Raw genomic sequence first — 20,364 nt, 5'->3', positions numbered from 1 at the left:
AATAAAAAGTCCATTCTTCCATGGATTGAAAATGATAATAAATGGTAGTTCTTATTTGGCAAAATAAAGAATTAAAGACACTGAGCACTCCCAAAAATTTCTTTTGAAATTTTACTGATCAAGAAATCCAAATGTTCGAAAATCACTGACCTCATTAAACTACCAGGTAAGAAAGACTAGTCTTATTGAGTATGATCTTTCAAATGTACAAGGGTAAAGCAGTTTTTAAAAAATTCTAAGAATCCCATGAGAACAGTTGTTAAATGCAGAGGAAGGAACACAAATTAAAAATAAAATCATATTCAGACTTTGAAAATGGATTGACTTTCAGGCCCCTCTAGCTACAACATTGTACTATTTTCCAAAGGATATCTCTTACGCATTTATTTTCCTGGCACTGTCAGCATTTCTGAATGAGCTTTATTAATTTATCAAAATAGCAAAGTGTTGGAAAAAGAAAGAAATCTACCATTACAAGTCAAAATTATGAAAATTATAATATAACCATTTTAAAATGTTTGGGCTGTGCACTGGAGTTTTTTCCAATACTCCAAAATAAACAGTCCTCTCAGTAACTGTAGGAGAATTGCAAATGAAATTCACGAGCACTTGTTAATAAGCAGAGTAGTTAAGTGCTGGATACATAACCAACAATTATCTTAACAACAACAAAATCCCTGTTGATCGACTTCAAATTCACTAAAGAAGATTGGAATAGTAAGTTGGACTATATCTGAAATACATATACAAAATGAAGACATATAAAGATATCAGACACCAAATTATATTAAAATAGATAATGCAAACTATTTTGTCAATTAAACATCTCTTCGGTGTTGTCCAATAGAACTTTCTGCAACGATGAAAATGTTCAGCATCCTGCACTGTTCATTACAGTAACCAGCAGTCACTGTGGTTACTGAATCCCTGAAATGTGTGACTGGGGAACTGAATGTTTAATTTTGTTTAATTTTAACTAATTAAATTTTAAATAGCCGCATGTAGCTTGTAGCTACCTTATCGGTCAATTTAACCATAGATGATACAAAATGGGATTTTATATTTGTATTTCTTCCCTCTTTGAACTTGGAAATAAAGGAAATGCCTTTACAGCAAAGACATGCAAAATCACTTTAAAACATTAGAATCGTTTCAATGTCAGCAAGATTTCACTTTAAGGTATGGTAAGTCTATAAAAAGGGAAACTAGTCAGCAATGAAGGCAGTGAAAGTACCTTAAAGTAATTTTTAAGAACACCTACCTAAGCACCATCTAGGAAAGAAGATCCCTGATCCAAATGATGGACCTGTTTCCAAGGGCAACATAACCCTCGTTGTGGAGCCAGACACATTCACTTACAACAGCCTGATAGAATCAAACTTGGGAATTATCTCCCTATCTCTCCTTCCTCTAATTCCAGTCCCACAAAGTAAACTTCCCTTTTTTTTTTTTTAAGTAAAATTCTTATTAAAATATCTTCTCGTGTGAATTTAGCCATGAGGAGAGAAGGCATCAACCCAAGTGTCTAAGAGCTTCTCATAATTATCTTTCCCACTCTCAATTAATAAACTGGCAATCTGCTTGAAATATCATTATCTATGAGTATGATTAATGTGAGTCCATCCCTGTGAGCTGGAGACACAGAATCAGTTTCTGAAACAGGACCATAGTAACTTTACAAAGTATGTGTCCCTTAGACCTCTGGCAATGAGGAGCTCAGTATCTTAAAAGTGGATGATTCAAATAGACAAAGAAAAAAACAATAAGGTTACTGGAAATGATTCTGCTTAAGGGTGACATCATGCCAAGAAAAGGCTTAACCCAAGAAAAGAGGTCTCAGATCTTTGAAGCAACAAGAGTGATTTCCAGCAGAGAAAGAAAAACTTCCTTTAAGACTATATGGCACCCAACTTCTTAAAGGAGAAAAACTTCCCCTTCTAGTTTGTTTGTATTTTTATAACACATATCAAAACATATATGTTAGGTGACTCACTACATATAGTTCCCATATAGAAATGAAAGGCTAACAACATCTAGGAAATCTAAGACAGCAATGCACAATGCTACTTTAGATTTCCATTAGTTTATGATATTTTTGTCACTAGAAAACCCTTGGTGATGTGGCATCAGGTTGATAGAATTTGGGGGAAAAAGCCAGACATAATGGAAGATTCGTTTCAAGACTAAAGATTGTTGAGATTACTCCTTAGGGAGATCTTGATGCTACTTTTCAAATATATCTTGAAGCTTCATACAAAAAAAAAAAAGCAGTCTAAGAGGAAGCATTCTTCCTAATGTAGCTATTTTCTACTGTTACACATTTAAGCCTTTTTTTAAGGCCACTTGTCTGCACTGGTGGGAGTTTTTATTCAATTTTTTTAACAGTTGGAAATTTAACCTTTTGACTTCAACAGTTGTTTAGCTTGAAACTACATGAGATATGGATCCAAAATTCTATAGAGACATTTAATGATACAGAATCAGGATTCAACCATCTTTGAGGGAAAATATCTATGAATTAAAGGGCAAAAGGCAGGAAGCCTCCACATACATTTCTCTAATATTTTCCATTATTTCTACTCATTTTTTCCTCTTTAGTTTAAAGAAGTAGAAGTAAATGAAGAAAAAAAAAGTAACATGTAAGTCTACTTTCTGTGGCGGGGGGCAGTAAAGAAGAAATAACCTTTCCTATTGCTTTAGTTATTGAAAAAGACTGAAAAGCTGTCCTGCTCCAAATTTGTATACCTCAGCAGTTACTGATCAGGAATTCTGAATGGCTTATTAGGCTGCTATAACAAATATAAATGGCACAAAGGTATTTTTTAGGTTATCGTAAGAAAAGGCAACCAACTCTTCTGTGAAAAAAATCATGTCTGACTAACTATACGTCTCTTCCTTTAGTATCTTAAAATTCTCTCTTCTTTACTCCATTATATAGAGGTATTTCTCACTCTCCAAAGCTCTGCTAGCTAAAGTCACATCTTCATTATTTTCTATATCTCACTTAACAAGTTTTAACCTCTGACAAGATAATAAGACCAACATCAAAGCAATATTCTGAATCATGAACCTACCAAACTCAAGTGCAGACGGCTGTAACATGATGCTTCTAAAGAAGGAACTGCATTAGCTTTCATTTGCTGTCATATCATATTGCAAGTTCAAGCTATCTGCCTCCTCATTATCACCTTGGCTTTTCTTTCTTTCTTTCTTTTTCTTTTTTTGGTCATTTCTATTTCCTAAGTACTTCTAATGCCTCTCAGTCATGGATTTGACCTCGTTTTTATACACCATTGAATTGGTTCATCTATTTTTCAGACTTACTTTCATTTTTACTTCTTCTCTAGGATACTGTACAATTTCTTTTTCAGCATTGTCTAGAAATTTGGCTCTCATTTGTCAATTTAATTATATATTTCACAAGTTGTGAAAGGTTAAACTTTAACGATATAATCCTTTTCCTGAATACCAACAGTGCAACAATTCTTTAAAATGAACTCACTTATTATAGCCCCTTATCTACAAATATCCAGCTCTTTATAAATATATATGTAGTAATCAAACTTGTAGCAATTTTTCATGGAAAACTTTCTGATATTTAAGATAAATTATTTGAATCATAATAGCATATGGGTTGGTAATCTATTACATAGAGACGATCTGCCCTAATCTACTCACAGGGAGTTATTATAAGAAAATCTTACAAATCACCCAATATCAAATTTAGATGTGGGAATGAGTTTGCATCCTCATTCCAAATCAATACCGTGAATATAAAACAATATGAATTTCTATGGCTATAGCATTTCTTTTTGTCTTTTTTTAATAGCATATGTTTTATTGAAACTAAAAGTTTATGATTTAAAATCACTTTAACATAAGTAAGAAGAATTTGGTGGATAACCAATTAAAGTAATATTGGGATTTTTGTCAAACTAATCTAACATCTAATTAGCATGCATTTTAAGTGCATATTATACATAAGATATTTTACAATCTTAGATACATGAAGAAGAGAGGTTAAAATAACACTCACTGAACCCACTTCTTCATTTAACAAATATTTTCTGTGTGCTGACCATGTGCCAGATACTACATGTGCTGTGGATAGTGCAGTGAACCAAACCACGCAGAAGAAAAATACCCACCTTCATGGAGCACTTATTGGAACAAGGAGAGATAGACAATAAAAATAATAAATATATAATGCTAGAAGCTAAGTATTTTAGAATAAAATAATAAGAGCAGGATCACAGGAGGAGCCAGGGGTGGGAGACAAGATCAGAATTTTAAGCTAACTATATCAAGCAGCTGCAATCTAGATGGAAAGTCATCCCAAGAGCTAAATAACCATAAAAGAAAAGCTGGAGAACTTGCCTGAAGGCTTTTGAGAGATGGATAGGATATGGAAAGGATGGGAATAGTATAAGCAAAGAGGTGGGAGCTCCAAGTGTTGGAGGAAAGGGAGGAAAGAGTAAATCAACAGTTAAAATGTGAATGTAAGAAGGATGCCGGAGAGAGAGGGGATGGGGTTGCACTGAGAAGACTCCAGAATGGCCAACTGGGTGGTGGGCAATAAAGAGCCACTGAAGGCATTGAGGCATAGGAGTAACATATAAAAGTAGTATGTGAAGATAGTTTATCTTACAATAACAATAGGATGGTGAGAAAGAATATAGGACGCACCACTTTGGTTCTTGAGAATAACCAAAAGCACAATAACGTTAATAAACATTATCCTTCCTAAATAAATGGATAAAAAGAATATCATAAGCTTTCAAGTGAAAACGTAGGAACACTTTAGAAAATAACTACTTTTAAGAGAGTTGCCTGAATAATGAAAAACTAAACCACAAATACTGACCACTAGACCAAGCACTGTTACAGTAAAACTATAAACACAGTGGAAATTTTTAATTTAATTACTCTACTTATTAGAAACATCACAGAAAAAGCTAGCCAGGAAAAGTAAACACATATGTGGTTCTGTCAAAAGAGAAAGAAAATGTACAAACTGCATACTCGGCGTACAACCATCAATGGACATGTAAAATATGAATCAATGTTCATCTCATGAGCCTGGAGAGCTGTGATGCTTTGACTTTAATTTCCAAGATACCATGTTCTCATCATGAAAATTTTCTTTCCCCTGACCAGTACAGTTTGTTCAATTATAAAATTTAAAATCAAATTGATCAGGGCTTTTTAAATCATATTTTATCTTTTAAAAGTCCTCTATTATTTGAAACTCTGCAACTAAGAGAGCTATTCACCTTACTCAACAATCCTCCAAGTAGAAACATTTTACTGTTAGTTTGTGTGAATATTTGCAAATTAAACTGATAGAGATCAAAAGGAGGTTTCTATAATTTTCAATCACTATTCTATGTACATCTCCATTTTATACTTCAAACGAATAATTTTATCTTAGGTAATTATATTAATGTCATGGGTAATATCCTAAGATAGAGAAACCATTTTTAACAGTCATGAATACTGATCTAATTATTTTCAGGGACAAGCATATATGTCACTATGTAGATATGAGAGTATCACTACAAAGATGGACTTAAATGAAAAGAAAACAAAAAACAACAGTAGGGCCACAGCAGCAACAGAAATTGACTTCTTTAACCAATGATACCTTAATCAGGTGAAGTACTTTCAAACTGTTATTTGTATTTGTTAACTCCTGTAAGACAGGCTTTACTTTTAAACATACACTATGTATGCATTTTGTCTATAAAGCTAAAAGAAAATACATGTGAAATTTTATCTGATACTGTGATTAGGGAAAGGCTTTATAAGTATAAAGACTATGGAAAAATCCATAAAGGGAAAGATGGATACATTTGACAGACATAAAAACTTTAAACTTCTACAACTATATGCAAAATAATGAATCCCAACTGATATAAGGCATCATGTACAAACATTAATCAAAATGGATCACAGACTTAAATATAAAAACAAAAACTATAAAACATCTAGAAGAAAACATAAAGAATTTTGTGATTTTGGATTAAACAAGAATTTCTTAGAGGACACAAAAACCAAGAGCCATAAAAGAAAAAAAATGGATTTAATCAAAATTTAAAACTTCTGCTCTTCAAAAGACACCATTAAGAAAATGAGAAGACAAGCCACAGACTGGGAGAAAACACTTGCAAAATACATATCTGATAAACGACTGGTGTTCACACATATTTAGAAATTCACAATCCAATTATAAGAAAACAACCCCATTAAAAAATAGACAAGAGATTTGAACAGACACCCCCAAGAAGATACACAGGTGGCAAATAAGCACAAAAAAAGATGTCCAACATCATTCGCCATTAGGGAACTAGAAGTTAAAGCTATGACGATGTATCGCTAAACACCTATTAGAATGGCTAAAATAAAAGGCACTGCTAATACCTAGGGCTGGCCAGGATATGGAGCAACTAGATTCCTCAAACATTCCTGATAGAAATGTTAAAAGGTACAACCACTTTGGAAAACAATTTGGTGATTTCATATGATATTAAACATATGCAGGTGTCCCTCAGTATCTGCAGGGAATTGGTTCTAGGAACCCCACAGAGGCTAAACTCCATAGACACTCAAGTCCCTTATATAAAATAATGTAGTATTTGCATATAACCTATGCACATCCTCCCATATACTTTAAATCATCTCTAGATTACATATAATACCTGATACAAGGTAAATGCTACGTAAATAGTTGCAGCAAGTTCAAGTTTTCCTTTTTGGAACTTCCTGGAATCTTTTTTTTTTTTCCTGAATATTTTTGAGCTCAGCTGATTGAATTCTTGGATGTGGAACCTGAGGATACAGAGGGCTGACTATACTACAATTAAAATAGCTTTAAAAAAGTTAATTTTTAACACAATGTTCCCACAGAATAAGTTATATATCGTAAGGTACTTTTCTAAGTCAGCTTTTGATATACTTACAAACTGAATCTAGTATCTGATAAGCTGCTTTTTATAAACATCTATACTGGCAGACACATAAACTGAAAATTCAGTTTTCTTTGGAATTTCAATAAAAATGAAAGAGTTTTATTTTAATAATTGGAGATGCTAATGTTCTGCTTTATTTGAAGTTATATAGTCAGAATAAGTGGTCAAACTCTGTGAGAGCAAATCATCATTTAGGCGTAATTAAGAATCAGGTTGCCTGGGTAATCACACTGTGAAAAATGACATTTAAAATCAGGAATTTTATATGCCTTGAAGCTAAGACCTCATATACATACATATATATATATATGTAAAATTTAGTTAGTTAGCTCTAAAACCTAGCCCAGAGCCCAGCACATAGTAGGCTACTTCCTAGCAGGAAGTCCACAAATGTTTAATTAATAAAATTGATATAAGGGGAAACAATGACACACAATGAATTGAGCTAAAAAAAAAAGTTTGATTTCTTAATTTCAAACTACAAACTACAGTCTGCCATTTCCAATAAAACAGACCATTGTTTTTTAGAAGTGCTAAGTGTTTACTTGAAAACCTGAGTCCGCAATGGAGTTTAGATGGCTAACTTTTCTTTCTTCCTAAAGACCAGTAATTAAAGGGAAGGTTCTTTCTGGTTGGTAGAATCCACAAGTTTAAACAGTTTATGCATGCTCAGATGCCCTCCTGCTTCTTTCCCATGCCCAGATATATTTTGGAATGGCAGTTCGGTCTGAATCAATTAGGTATATTGAGAATGGAAAATGATTACCTCCTCCCTTCCCCCCACCATGGGACTTGATATTCTCACCTTAAGAATCACTAATGCAGATGAAGACATGAAATTTAATTGTTTGGCTCACCACACTATTATCCCCAGATTCCCCAAATATTAGCTTAATAACTGGGTTAATCATGGTAAATTTTTAGTTTGGAGAAACAAGAACTATCTAACACATTATCATCATTTAGCAGTTAGTGGGTATCTCCTACTAAAGGCCATAGACTAAGCAATTCTGTAGTTAGGTTGGATTCAAATTAACGAAATAGTCTTGCTTTTAACCAACTACTAGGATTGTGTTTCTTAGGAGGCCCTTTATCCTGTGCCCCGCCCCCCAAATTTAAATTTATTTATTTTTACCTAAATCAGTATAGGAGCAAGTACTTTTCCAGTTTGGGAATGATGACATTTTAAAAATTAATAAAAATAAAAATGAAAGTACGTGGCATATGTTAAAGGGTAATAAAATAATTTCAGTCAATTGGCTAGTTCTACACCAGTAGATTTCTTTAAATGGTAATGAAATCACTGCTTTTTAAAAAATCCATCATTATTAAAATTTAAAAAAAAGTTGCCTCAGCCTCCACCAAAATTAGATTTGTAAGTTGCTGGTCATTCCTATAATTAAATCTATGTCACAAATTTGCAAGAAAAATGGTCACTGTGACTAATGCATTTACTTGCTACACAAGTCCTGTCAGACGGCATAGAGCATTATGCTGCTATAATGGAGTAGGTAAGGATTCTATACATTTTTATGAAGTAACAAAGACCATTTTTTTATTTACGGTGATTGTACTTCAGATAAGAATTTGTCTGAGAAATGAATCCAAATGCAACTATCACGGGGTTTTCCTTACTAAAGCGATATTGCATACTTTTACGTCTACAAACATGTTTGGCACACATGCATACTGCTTTTCTGGACAAGCGTTAGGTAGAAAATATTCTAATGAAAGAAACACGAATATATTCATGTTGCCAGAGTCCCTGATTCTGGGGGTTTCCTCATTTGACCTCCCCAAATGGTTTTAATTCACCTCTTTGCTGAAATGATTTGAGAAATGACCCTAGAGGACAGGGCTTCCCAGAGCCTAAGAACGTGAAGCCCAAAGTGGAAGTCAAAGCAAACGACACAGAGACAGAGAATTTGTAATAAAACTTACTCTCTTTACAAAAAATCTTTTTCAATCCTTCAGATTGCAGAAAGAGACAGTTCTTGGTTAGGTACTGATGCTAATTCCACTTCTTATCAAAAGGAGGGTAGGCATGGACTCAGAGCCTTGTGTAGGCAGCAGAGTACAAATTAATGATAGCTTTTTCCTATTTGATTTAACTTCAGTTACCTTCTCTTCATGACAAGATTGGTTTTTATTTGACGTGCTGATGTAGAGTTTCACTTTAAAATAAAGTTAAATTTTAAAAGTGAGTTTTATTTAACTTAATAATACAAATAATATGTTGACATGGCAAAAGTCATAAAGGTGCCTGAAATTTGGAAGACATTGCCTTCAAGGCAATTCCTGTCTTCTTAATTCTTTTACTGTTACTTATTTTTTTTCACATATTTATGTATTGTGCATTTGCTTCAGTATCTGGAAAAGTGCCTTGAATCTAATTGACTCTGAGTATACGTGTGTTAATTTTATATGCTATTTTCCTATTTTGTGCCATACTGCTAATTGACCCAATGGCATTTTTTAAAGAGAAAGTAGTCTGTTCTCAGCAATCCAGCTCTCATGGTGTCCATTTGCCCAAAGAGGTGAACAAATGAAAGGCATAGAATGATGATGGATTCTGCTTTATAAAGGTAGAAACTAGCTTCCTTTTGTCCAAACATAGTTCATAAGTTACTTTAAAGCCCAGGATGATATTTTAAATCCTGATTTTATTGAGTCCTTAGCAATAAAAGGATAAATGTAAGAAATGACATCCTGTAAGATAGTACTGAATATTGCTCAAAAATTCAGTTGTTTGTTCTGGTGTTTAAGCTTAATGAAAATAAAAACCTGTATTTTAAACAAGTCATGAACTTTTGAGGCGAAACAAAGATCTCAACTGAATAATACAGGTTGGTTAAGATTTTAAACAAATTAAGGGAAAAAATTGGCAAAGTTTTCAGTATTGCACAAAATGAGTATTCCGTAAACAAACTGCATTAAAAACTGACATCCTAGATTTAGATGAAAGGAAACCCAAATTAACAATTAAGCCTTGTATGGTACCACCCTTAACCTTCTTCGTTAATATTTGAGATTCTTGATCTGATTTTTTTTTTTTTTTTTTTTTTTTTGGCGGTACGCGGGCCTCTCACTCCTGTGGCCTCTCCCGTTGCGGAGCACAGGCTCCGGACGCGCAGGCTCAGCGGCCATGGCTCACGGGCCCAGCCGCTCCGCGGCATGTGGGATCTTCCCGGACCGGGGCACGAACCCGCGTCCCCTGCATCGGCAGGCGGACTCCCAACCACTGCGCCACCAGGGAAGCCCTCTTGATCTGATTTTTAAAAAGCAGTGTTGCACAGCAATCAAACAAGTTACAAAGTTAATGTGCTTCCTCTCTAACCGTTCTGAGTATGGCTGAGCACATTTTTGTATTTACAAGAAAGGAAGAATAAAGTGATAAACATATACCCCAAGTTATTAAAACATGGCATTTGTGTTCGAGACTTCTTTTATTTCAGCAACTATTTTCTTTCAGCATCAGTTAACTATTAAATCTTTCTACAAAGATGGGTAGTAATGGAGGATCAGCCAAAGCAAAGAAGGAAGGCAGAACAGGTAAGGGAAGAAAAATATGTGCTGGCTAGTTCTTCAGCTCAAGGTAAGGAGTTTCTTTTAACACTTGGTCTGGCATAAAAAAAAAATAAAATTATTCATCTTAGAATAGCTTCTGCTGGTTCTGGCAATGACAATTTTAAAGGAGAATTATGCAGAATAAACCCATTTCTTGATACTTTAAATGACGAGATTTAGAAAGTAAACAGTGACTCTTAAAGATCTTTTTTAGACTAGGTGTTATCAATTCACAAAAATGATTTAACTTTGCTTAGAATTCTTGGCTACTGTTTCAGAACTCCTTACATTTATGTTGCCATGAATTACTATAATGCTGTATAACATAGTTATTCGAAACTCAATTTGACAGATCGACTTTGTCACTCACCAGGGTTTCCCTTTAAGATTAGGAGCTACCAAAAATAATAAAATAGGCTAAGGAATCTAAAAAGAAAAAATTCTACTTTTTCCTTTTAAACTTTAACGTATAATTCTTGAGAACATGGAAACACTGAAATTTAGCCTCCAAACCAAAAATGCTCAGGGTCTAACAAATCATGTGATCATTTTTTTTTCAACATAGTTGAATCTTTTTAAGAAATGATTTTTCAATTGGAATTTTTCAAAAAGTTGCCAATATCTAAATCTATTTTTTAAAAATCTTTCATTTGATGAGGAAGCAACATATGAAATGGTTGAACTTGAAATACATGGTTTTACATAGAAAAAATAGATATACATATAAATTTTGATAACATTTTCATTATTCAGGGTGGTTGACTATCAAATTTTATTAAAATTTCATCGAGGGAAATCTCAAAACACTTATTATGCTCCACAATTATTATAAACCAAACAATTTAAATGAGAGGAGGAGATAATAACATTAACTTCTTAACTTAAAGCAATCCTCTGTGGCATAATTTTAAAATATTTTCTTGGCCTGAAATTTATGTAAATTGAATTCATCTATCATTAGTTATTATCAGCCTAGCTACATTAAAAAAAGTTTTCTGTGACAATTAGTTCTTTAAAACACTGTTTTAATTAGACCTGGGACATTATTAAACTAGCTAATAAATACGTACAGTAGTTTACTTGGTATACCCAGATGTCTGAAAACCAACAAGAATGCCCAAATAGTTCATTCTTCAAAAATTCTTCTAGTAAAAGGCCTTCATTCAAAGTTTTAATGTAATCCAGAATAAATAGCCTTTTCACACTCTATGCTTTAAATACAAAAGAAATGGTCACTCATAACCAGAGAATAAGCATTGAATCAGTGTATCTTAGAATTATAGGGCTTAGTCACAGATAACCAATTTCTTCATTTTATGAATGTCCATGGTCATGCACAAAAAATTCATGGTAGAACTTGGACAAAACCTAGACCAGTTATTTCTACTACATCATTCAAGCATTTTTTATAGATTATCCCATTTAATCCCTACCTCAACTGTATAGTTTAGGTACTATCATTACCCCATTTTATATATATGGAAGGTTTTGTGGTGAGAATAGTATTCAGTCAAGTAAGGATTTAAACCCAGTCTGACTCTAGAAACCATCCTACTACCAATAATCGTAAATTTTAAGGATAGGTAAATATTTTTCATTTATAAAGAAAATTAAAAAAAAAAAAACTCTTAACAAGTACCACCCTTTAGGAATAACAAAATAAAACATGAAGGTTATAGTTTGGAATTTTCCTCCTCTAAAATAAGTCCTTTTACCCAAGGCCAACTCAAGCACCAACTTCTCCCTGAAGCCTTCTCATATCATTCAACTAAGCTTAACCTCTTTCTTCAAACCCTTGACAAATGCTATACACTGCTCTTTTGCACAAAGCGCTAGCTGCCTCTTATACATTCTCTTCTTCCTTAGTTACAGAAATTCAGTTTGTAGCTCTTACCAATTTGCCACATGTCCCAGCCTCTCCAGTGGCTGGGTAGGATGATATGACTAAGTTCTGCAATAAGATATTACTGCAAGTATGGTGTTGGAGTTCCAGGAATGCTGTTTAAAGAAAGCAGACTTAGCTTTTAGGGGAGCTCTTTTGTGCTTTCCCAAGGTAAAGACCTTGCTATCCACTTGGACCATAAGGTAACATTGATGAAGGCAGCTGTGTGCTGTGGATGGTGCAGGAGAAAGATGGTTGTCTCTGTACACAATGAGACCATGAAGCTCCCATGACAGCCTCCTTCCAGATTTTACATAATAGAGAAATAAACATTTACCTTTGTCCAAGCCACTATTTTTTTTCTCCTGGTAAATAAGCTGAGCCTAATTCTAACTGATTTAGTTCAGACTTTGCACACAGTTCATAATCCAAGGTTTGTTGTAACTATGGTGGAGAGGGAAGAAAAAGAAATAGAATTATTTCTCTTACAACACTGGAGCAAAACATCTCCAATCATAATTTTTATTCTCAACCCCTTCTGGTAATTTTCAGCTTTGGGAAAGAAAAAGGAGGGAAAGGAAGGGGAAGGGGAAAAAATGGAAGACGCTTCTGCCTCTCTGCCACTGTTCATGCCTTTTTCCTCTCCTCTCTTCTCGACTAGCTAAGTCCTATCACACTTCAAGGCCCAACAGCAAAATTGTTTCTGTCCAACCTTTCAACCCAGAGTTCATATCTGACAATCATAAATCACCTAGTAACATCTTTTGTTCGATTTGTTAGCTTTTACATTGTATTTCTTTTTCTATGTGTTATCTCCACAGCAGAGTGGGACCATGTTGTATTTTTTTGCACCTCTACAGCTATTAGAAAACCACCTCTGTATGCAGGAAATCAATAAATACTTTCGATTGATTCATTAATGTAAGAAAAAAAGGTGAAGAGAGGAAAAAGAGCAAAAGACTAAGGAGTGAGAATGCATAACATTTTAAAAGTGAAAGGGCATAACAAAAATCCGAAAGAATCCCTAGAACAAGTTTTACTTCACTGGATCTTATCAAAGAATTGGGCCTGGTAGAACAAATAATATGATACATTTATTGTTCATACAGTCAGTCAGTGCAAAGCTCAAACTGTACTTAGCGAGCTTGTCCTCCAACTAAAGGACTGTATTTTGCTTTAGTTACTCAGACAATTGCCTCAAAGTTATTTTCTCAATTACACCAGACATTTTAAAGAGTAGGAGATCCAGTTTAGGAAACCATGTTTCGACAGTGGATATATACAAATCCAAACCATGTAAAAAAACTGGCTTACAGCAAGAACATATCTTACAGATATTATTTTGTCAATTGTGACAACATATAGAAAATAATACTTGGATATGTGAAATAATGACAAGAAAATATCACTGAGTCTAAAATAAGTAGCTCAAGAGATCATTTGCATTAACTGGACTCTATTACCTCTCTTCTAAAACCCAATAATAATAATACACCATCGGGAATAATATTACTACTTCTTTAAAAATAAGATAGAATCTAAGCATGTATTTTGCAGAAGCTACATCATTAAAAGCTCTGTAACATTGGGACATTAAAAGCTATATAGGACTGTACAGAATTAACACTATGTAACAATATGTTTTAAAGCTTCAAGTACATTTAAATACATACAATAATAAGTGACATAAAGAGCATTTTAAACAGAAGTAATTGATATTTTGCCTAGACTCATGAACCAGCTTATATACCTCACTGATTTCATTCTCAATTTTTTGTAAATCACTGTAACCACATATCTGTTAATGAGTTATATATCTAAAAATACAATATTCTAATTTGTTTTCATCAATTTAGCAAAGTTTTAGGGAAGGTATAAATAAAATATTCAGTTGACAGAAAACTCAGTTTCTTTCTCATTCTTTCATAACACAAACCAAGTCTTTGTTTATATCATCTGTTTAAAAGATAATGATTAAAAAATGCTAAAATAGTATTGTCCTTATAATTATATTGGTTCCACTTATGAAAGATGAACTATTTTTAATCTTTTTGTATACAATTGATAGTTCACATGTCAAAAAATATTGTATTTTCTTGCAAATTACTCATTAGTTATTTCTTCATTTCAAATTTTTTTTCAGAAGTATCTAAGACAGTAGCTTCTTTAAAAGTGAAATGTACAAAATAAATGACATGTCAACAAGTAAATTAGCATTCCCTTTCTGACCAGCTGGGTCATGTTTCCTTTTTCAAAATCCTCAGTCCCATGACACAAAATAATAATAATCTAAAAGACCTCATTAAATGATCAATATATTGACATACCTCTATAAGGAGACACATAGTGTTTTAATTGATTCCTTGAATCCATTAAATGGAATATTAAACCCAAGCCTCCAAATTATATTATAAGAGAATATTTCCTTTATTTATTAATTTTCTTTAGGGTATGGATAATGGCATATGACAGGATTCAAGAACTTTTATATTTAACCAAATAGTAAAAAAAAGTCCAATTTTCACTAAATATTTCATACAATCATCACAACAAAAGTTATAAAAGATAAATTAAACCATGTTTACTTACCAAAAAACTTCCAAAGGCTGAATTAAATATTGCAGCTGCCTATAGAGAGAATAAATGGGGGGAAAAAAACTCACTGAAAGTAAATAGGAAAAGGAAAAGCAAAGACTATCGTTCTCCCATCCCCCACTATTCAAAACCTTAAAACACTGACTCTGTAAAGCAAAGTTAGTCACTGCTTACAAAAATTGCCAGTAGCCTGTAGTTTACTAAGACAGATGAGCTACAGCTTAGGAATTCATAAATAATGGGTCTCAAAAGCAAGGAGAAAAGGCTTGCCATAAGATGCTTTGAACCTATATGACAGTACTGAAGAATCATCCCCAACAGCAAATTGAAACCTTGTTGTTATTGATTTTGCTACTAAACTTAAAACAATCAGAGGTTGATTTGTTCACCAAAAAGAAGAAAAAGAAAAGAAAGGAAGAAAATTCATGTTACTGGGAAAAGGAATACCAGAATTGTAAAGCAAACATTAAGTACTCTCCATCAAGGAGCATAAGACCTATGAGCTATGCCCACAAAGTGAGATCTGTAGTTCCCATACAACGCACATTAGAAATATGAACAATGCTGTTAAGACCATGGGCGTTATTGCTACATGATTAATTCTAACGTAGAAACATGCAAGAAAAACTTCTGTTTGGTGTTCAAAATTCAAAGAAGAAATACTTGACTTTGAGCTTACCTAAATATCCCAGGAATACATAGTAGATATAATATAGTTCTTAACTTTAATTCAATCACTACAGTCCATGAAGCTACACCTGAATTCTGAAAGCTTCTCACATGACCCCCAAAAGAGAAAAACTCGTATAATATCCAATTTGATGAAAAAAAAAGAGAGAAAGAAAAATAATAAAAAGCGGAAGGAGGGGCAGAGAAAACCTATTGACATCTGTGGATCCAGAGCAGAATTAAATTAATCATCGTGGACATTAGCAGCCACATTGTAGTAAGAAGAGGATGTCAGTTTAGCAAGTTTGAATAAAGTCCAAAGCCAAGCTAAGAGCTGTAGCTGAAAATGCCTTCTGCTCCAGAAGAGAATGCAATGAGAATGCATGGGTAATGAGATCCTTGGCTCCAGAGAGCTTAGCTCTCCTATTCAAGTTCATAATTAATTCAAAGCTTTGATAATTTCATTAGATTTCTCCTTTGCTGGCCTTATCAATAAAAGATGGCACTGGACCACAGCTCCGCTGTGGCATAAACATAGGCACAGGCACAGACCAGGGAAACCTTTGCTTCCTGACAGGGACAATGGCATATGGTATTTCATGTTGTACAGGGAGCTGTGAAGGAAAAAAAAAGATTCGGCTAAATAAAACATCACAGATGACAAATGTAAACTGTAGCAACATATTTAACACATCTTCCTAGTATCCAATTATGGATGATTCAGGAAAAAGTTTTATGTGCAGAGAAAAATAAGTAAAACTATAAATAAATGAGTTGTGGGGAGATCAATAGGGAACACTGCCTTCCTTTTGATAAAAATGTACTTCGCCACAAACAATGTTTATTTCTAGACCCTATTTTGTGCTTAGAACGAGTTTCTCTCTTTTTAGTAAAGAAATGAGGTATTCCTGTTTGAGCTCCTCTCTTCCAGATTTGTTTCTTTCCAGTGCCTTTCACCAGCCTTATACTAGACCACTAATAGTTTTGCCTAGCATTTAAAAAAAACAAACAAACAAACATGGAACATTAGAAACAAAAAGACTCAGAAGTCAAAGTAAAATAAGTATTAACTACTACTCAGTAGATCAAATCGCTATACTCCCATTCCATCCTGTTCTCTTTTAACCCAAACCCAAGCAATATATTTTATGTGGATTGGCTATGTTCCTGCATTTTATAAAATGATGGTGATGACAGTGATGAGATATCTTAGGTATCCAAAGATGCTGCAGGCCAACTTCTTAGCTATTTTCCTGACAGTGGTGATGGATTTGAAATCACTCACCATGCAGTGGGCTCTGGCAACCACTGGTGACTTGGCTGATTAAGGTTCTGGGTTCCCTGAAGAACCATGTGAAATCGGACACCGAACTAAGGATCCTGGGCTCAATAGCAACAGATAATGAAGCTAACAGTTGGCTCAATTTTGCCGTTGCAGCATAGGAAGCCATTACGTTTTCCAGAGTTCCAAAAAGTGATGAAAAATATTTAGAGAGCTTTTAATTGATATATAAAGACAAGCGTATCTTTTGACTTAAGGGGGAATTCCCAGCTCCTCAGCATGAACTACAAGGCCGTCCATGAACAGGTCACTGTCCATCTCATTTATTGCCTCAAAATTTATATTCTGACAGCACTAAACTACTTGTGATTCCCCACACTCATCATGCTGTTTCTTACCTCTTTGCGCCTTGGCCTGGAATGCCCTTCTGCCTGCCAGGGAACTCCCATTTATCTTAGTGACTCAGCTTAAGCATCGTCCTTCCAAGAAACTTTCAGTCACCTCCTCAACACTCACACATCCATACTTCTGGGTGGCCTGAGTGCCCCCATACCTGCTGTCACAACATCCTGAGCATACTTCTGCCCTGGCACTTGTCACACTATTGAATGACCTATCTACATGCCTCCCTGCCCCGCGAGAGACTCAAGTCTTCTAAGGAAGGAATCTGATGAAGCTCCTGAGCACCTCCATGTTTGCTAATTGGATTTCTAAAGTAAGTAGGATTCCCAGAAATGTCCAAAGTCTACTTCTCCAACTACATTATTCTATGTGTTTGGCAGAATCCAAGGATTGGCAGACAAAGAAGACTGGATCAGCCACCTGGCACCACAGCCAAGCAAGCAGTGGAAATGACATTTAGACTTTGGTCTCTCACCCAGTATAAGTATCTCTCTCACGGCATCGTATTTTACTTCTCTTAACCTCCCTATTCTTATATAGTTATATACATACGCTTAATGTAATATAAAAAATGTTTTAAAATTTGCCACCACTATATAGCAATAGAGTTAGTTAAATAAAATCTAGAATTACAAAGGAATACTCTGTAGCCATTAAAAAGATGACCTGCATATACTGATATTAAAGCAGGCTAAGATATTTTAAGTTAAAAAAGCAAGTTTCAGAACAGTGTGTATAATTCCTTCAGTATGTGTTTCTCCACACCACCATGAAATTCACCCACCACCAGCTGGGCTTTCTACAATTCAACTCATTTCTGACATTATCTACCCTCAAATAGCATCAGATTCCCCAGGTTAAGGGTTCAGAACCACAAGGCTGTCCCCACTTCAGATGTCAATCAAAAGTCAAGGCTGTCACCTGTGCTTCTGACCAACTGACTATAAATCGGAGGTTCCACAACCCAGTCCCCTCCAGTATGATTAATTTGCTAGAGCAGCTCACAGAACTCAGCTTACTCACTAGATTACTGCTTTATCATAAAAAGCTATAACTCAGGAACAGCCAGATGGGAGAGATGTAGAGGGCAAGGTATGGGGCAAGGCTGTGGAGCTGCCATGCCCTCTGATCACATGCCTCTCTCATCACCTCCAGTGCTCACCAACCCAGAAGCTCTCCAAACCCATCCTTTGGGTTTCTATAGAGGCTCCATTACATGGCATGATTGATTTCAACATTGGCCACTGGTGACTGAACTCAATCTCTAGCCCCTCTCCCCTCCCCAGAGGTCCAACCTTCTAATCTCTGGTTGGTTCCCCTGGCAACCAGCCCCATCCTCAGGTTAGCTAGGGGCTTTCCAAAAGTCATCTATTTAGCATAACAAAAGACACTTTTTCCAGCTCTCTTCACTTAGGAAATCTAATCATTTTAGGAGCTCTGTGCCAGGAATTGAGACAAAGACCAAATATATATTTCTTATTATAATCATAATATCACATTCCTATTGTGTAAATGTGTACACACACACACATATATACACAGACAAGTATAAAAAAACACTTGTTTTCTGAAAGGGATCACAGAAAAACCCTCAACTATGATTAAATTTGTTTGAAAGGAATTGAGTGGGGGTCATTTTTATTTTTCATTTTCTTCTGTCTGTCCTGTTTGTCTTTTTTTTTTTTTTTTTGTCTTCTTTTTTAAACGTGTTGCATTTCTATATCTGGGCAGGAAGATGTTGAGCCATTTACTGTTCGCATTTTAAATCCCTTTGTGTTAAAAATGGAATACACATTTTATTTTTAAATAAAATTAAGATTTCAATCCCTACTTTGCACGTTAGTGATATCTCTTGCTGGCTGCCTGACAAGCTGGAGGTTGAGAACCCTCTGGAACATACATCAGTGTGCTGGGGGTATGAGAAGCCACAGGATAAAGAGAGGACACCTTCCACAAGTATCTGTAGCATGTGAATATTTGGTTTAGAAAATAATCCAAAAATGCACTTACATTTTTATATTAAAGCAAACATGGCTGTGTACAAACTTCATGTACTGAGATCAAACGAGAACCACCAAAGACAATTTGTTCTGAAGGGAGGACCCCTCAGGTTATATGACCAGACTGTCTTAGGATATGAGTTTCCTCTCCTCTGTGTTCTAGAAGCCACACCTGAGAGTCCATTGATTTTTGTTTTTTAAAGATTTTTTAAATTTTATTGAAGTATAGTTGATTTACAATGTTGTGTTAATTTCTGCTGTAGAGCAAAGTGATTCAGTTATACATATATATATATATATATATTCTTTTTCACATTCTTTTCCATTATAGTTTATCAGAGGATATTGAATATAGTTCCCTGTGCTATACAGTAGGACCTTGTTGTTTATCCATTCTGATTTTTAAATAGTGCATTTTATTTATTATCTCTTTTGCCAGAAACAACTTAATTATCCATTCCCCCTCTAGAATGTTCCATCACAAGAAGAATTTTGTCTAATTTGTACAAGATTGTATCTTCACTGCCTAGAACAGCACCTGACTTGTAATAAACCCTCAACGAATATTACTGAACAAAAGAATGAATGAATAAATGAATGAATGAATGAATAGTTCTTATGTTAACTGAATGTCTTACACAGTAATGTTTTCACTATTAACTCAGGAATACCATGTGCAAAGTACATACCTTGGTGTAATCATGTTTGATGGATAATTTGATCAATGCTAACTAAAAAAGTTCATATTGAGGTGGTTTTTTAATACTGAGTAGATTGGCTTCCTTTATATTGTACATTTTTAGATATTATATTGCTTTTAGTATCAGCCCAGTTTTACTTGAAATATGGTATTTTACTAATGTTTCATTATATATTACAGCATGTCTTTATTAAATTATTTTGGAAAATTGAGCAAATTCAATAACAAATTAATTTCTTCATAACTTACTTGGAATTATTTGAAATAAAAAGGTAAATTAAAACAAAAACAAAACGCTG

The 20,364-nt window shown here is 34.3% G+C and overlaps 1 protein-coding gene across 4 annotated transcripts in view; it reads right to left on the bottom strand.

The window, feature by feature from the left end:
- The window catches only part of SLC10A7 (solute carrier family 10 member 7), a 250,116-nt gene that overhangs the window by 160,912 nt on the left and 68,840 nt on the right, over positions 1-20,364 (bottom strand). For 2 of the 4 annotated variants that reach the window (XM_022599741.3, XM_022599743.3), the window contains exon 5: positions 15,007-15,045. The exons of the other annotated variants lie outside the window; for them this stretch is intronic. In XM_022599741.3, the coding sequence (XP_022455449.1) occupies positions 15,007-15,045 (39 nt within the window). The remainder of the gene's footprint in view (positions 1-15,006; positions 15,046-20,364) is intronic. 4 annotated transcript variants of the gene reach the window in all.

This window comes from Delphinapterus leucas, chromosome 5 (assembly GCF_059928025.1).
Source record: "Delphinapterus leucas isolate spDelLeu-1000000601 "Yukka" chromosome 5, BTC_Dleu_Yukka2, whole genome shotgun sequence".
NCBI lineage: Eukaryota > Metazoa > Chordata > Mammalia > Artiodactyla > Monodontidae > Delphinapterus > Delphinapterus leucas.
This window is presented reverse-complemented; position numbering and strand designations above follow the sequence as displayed.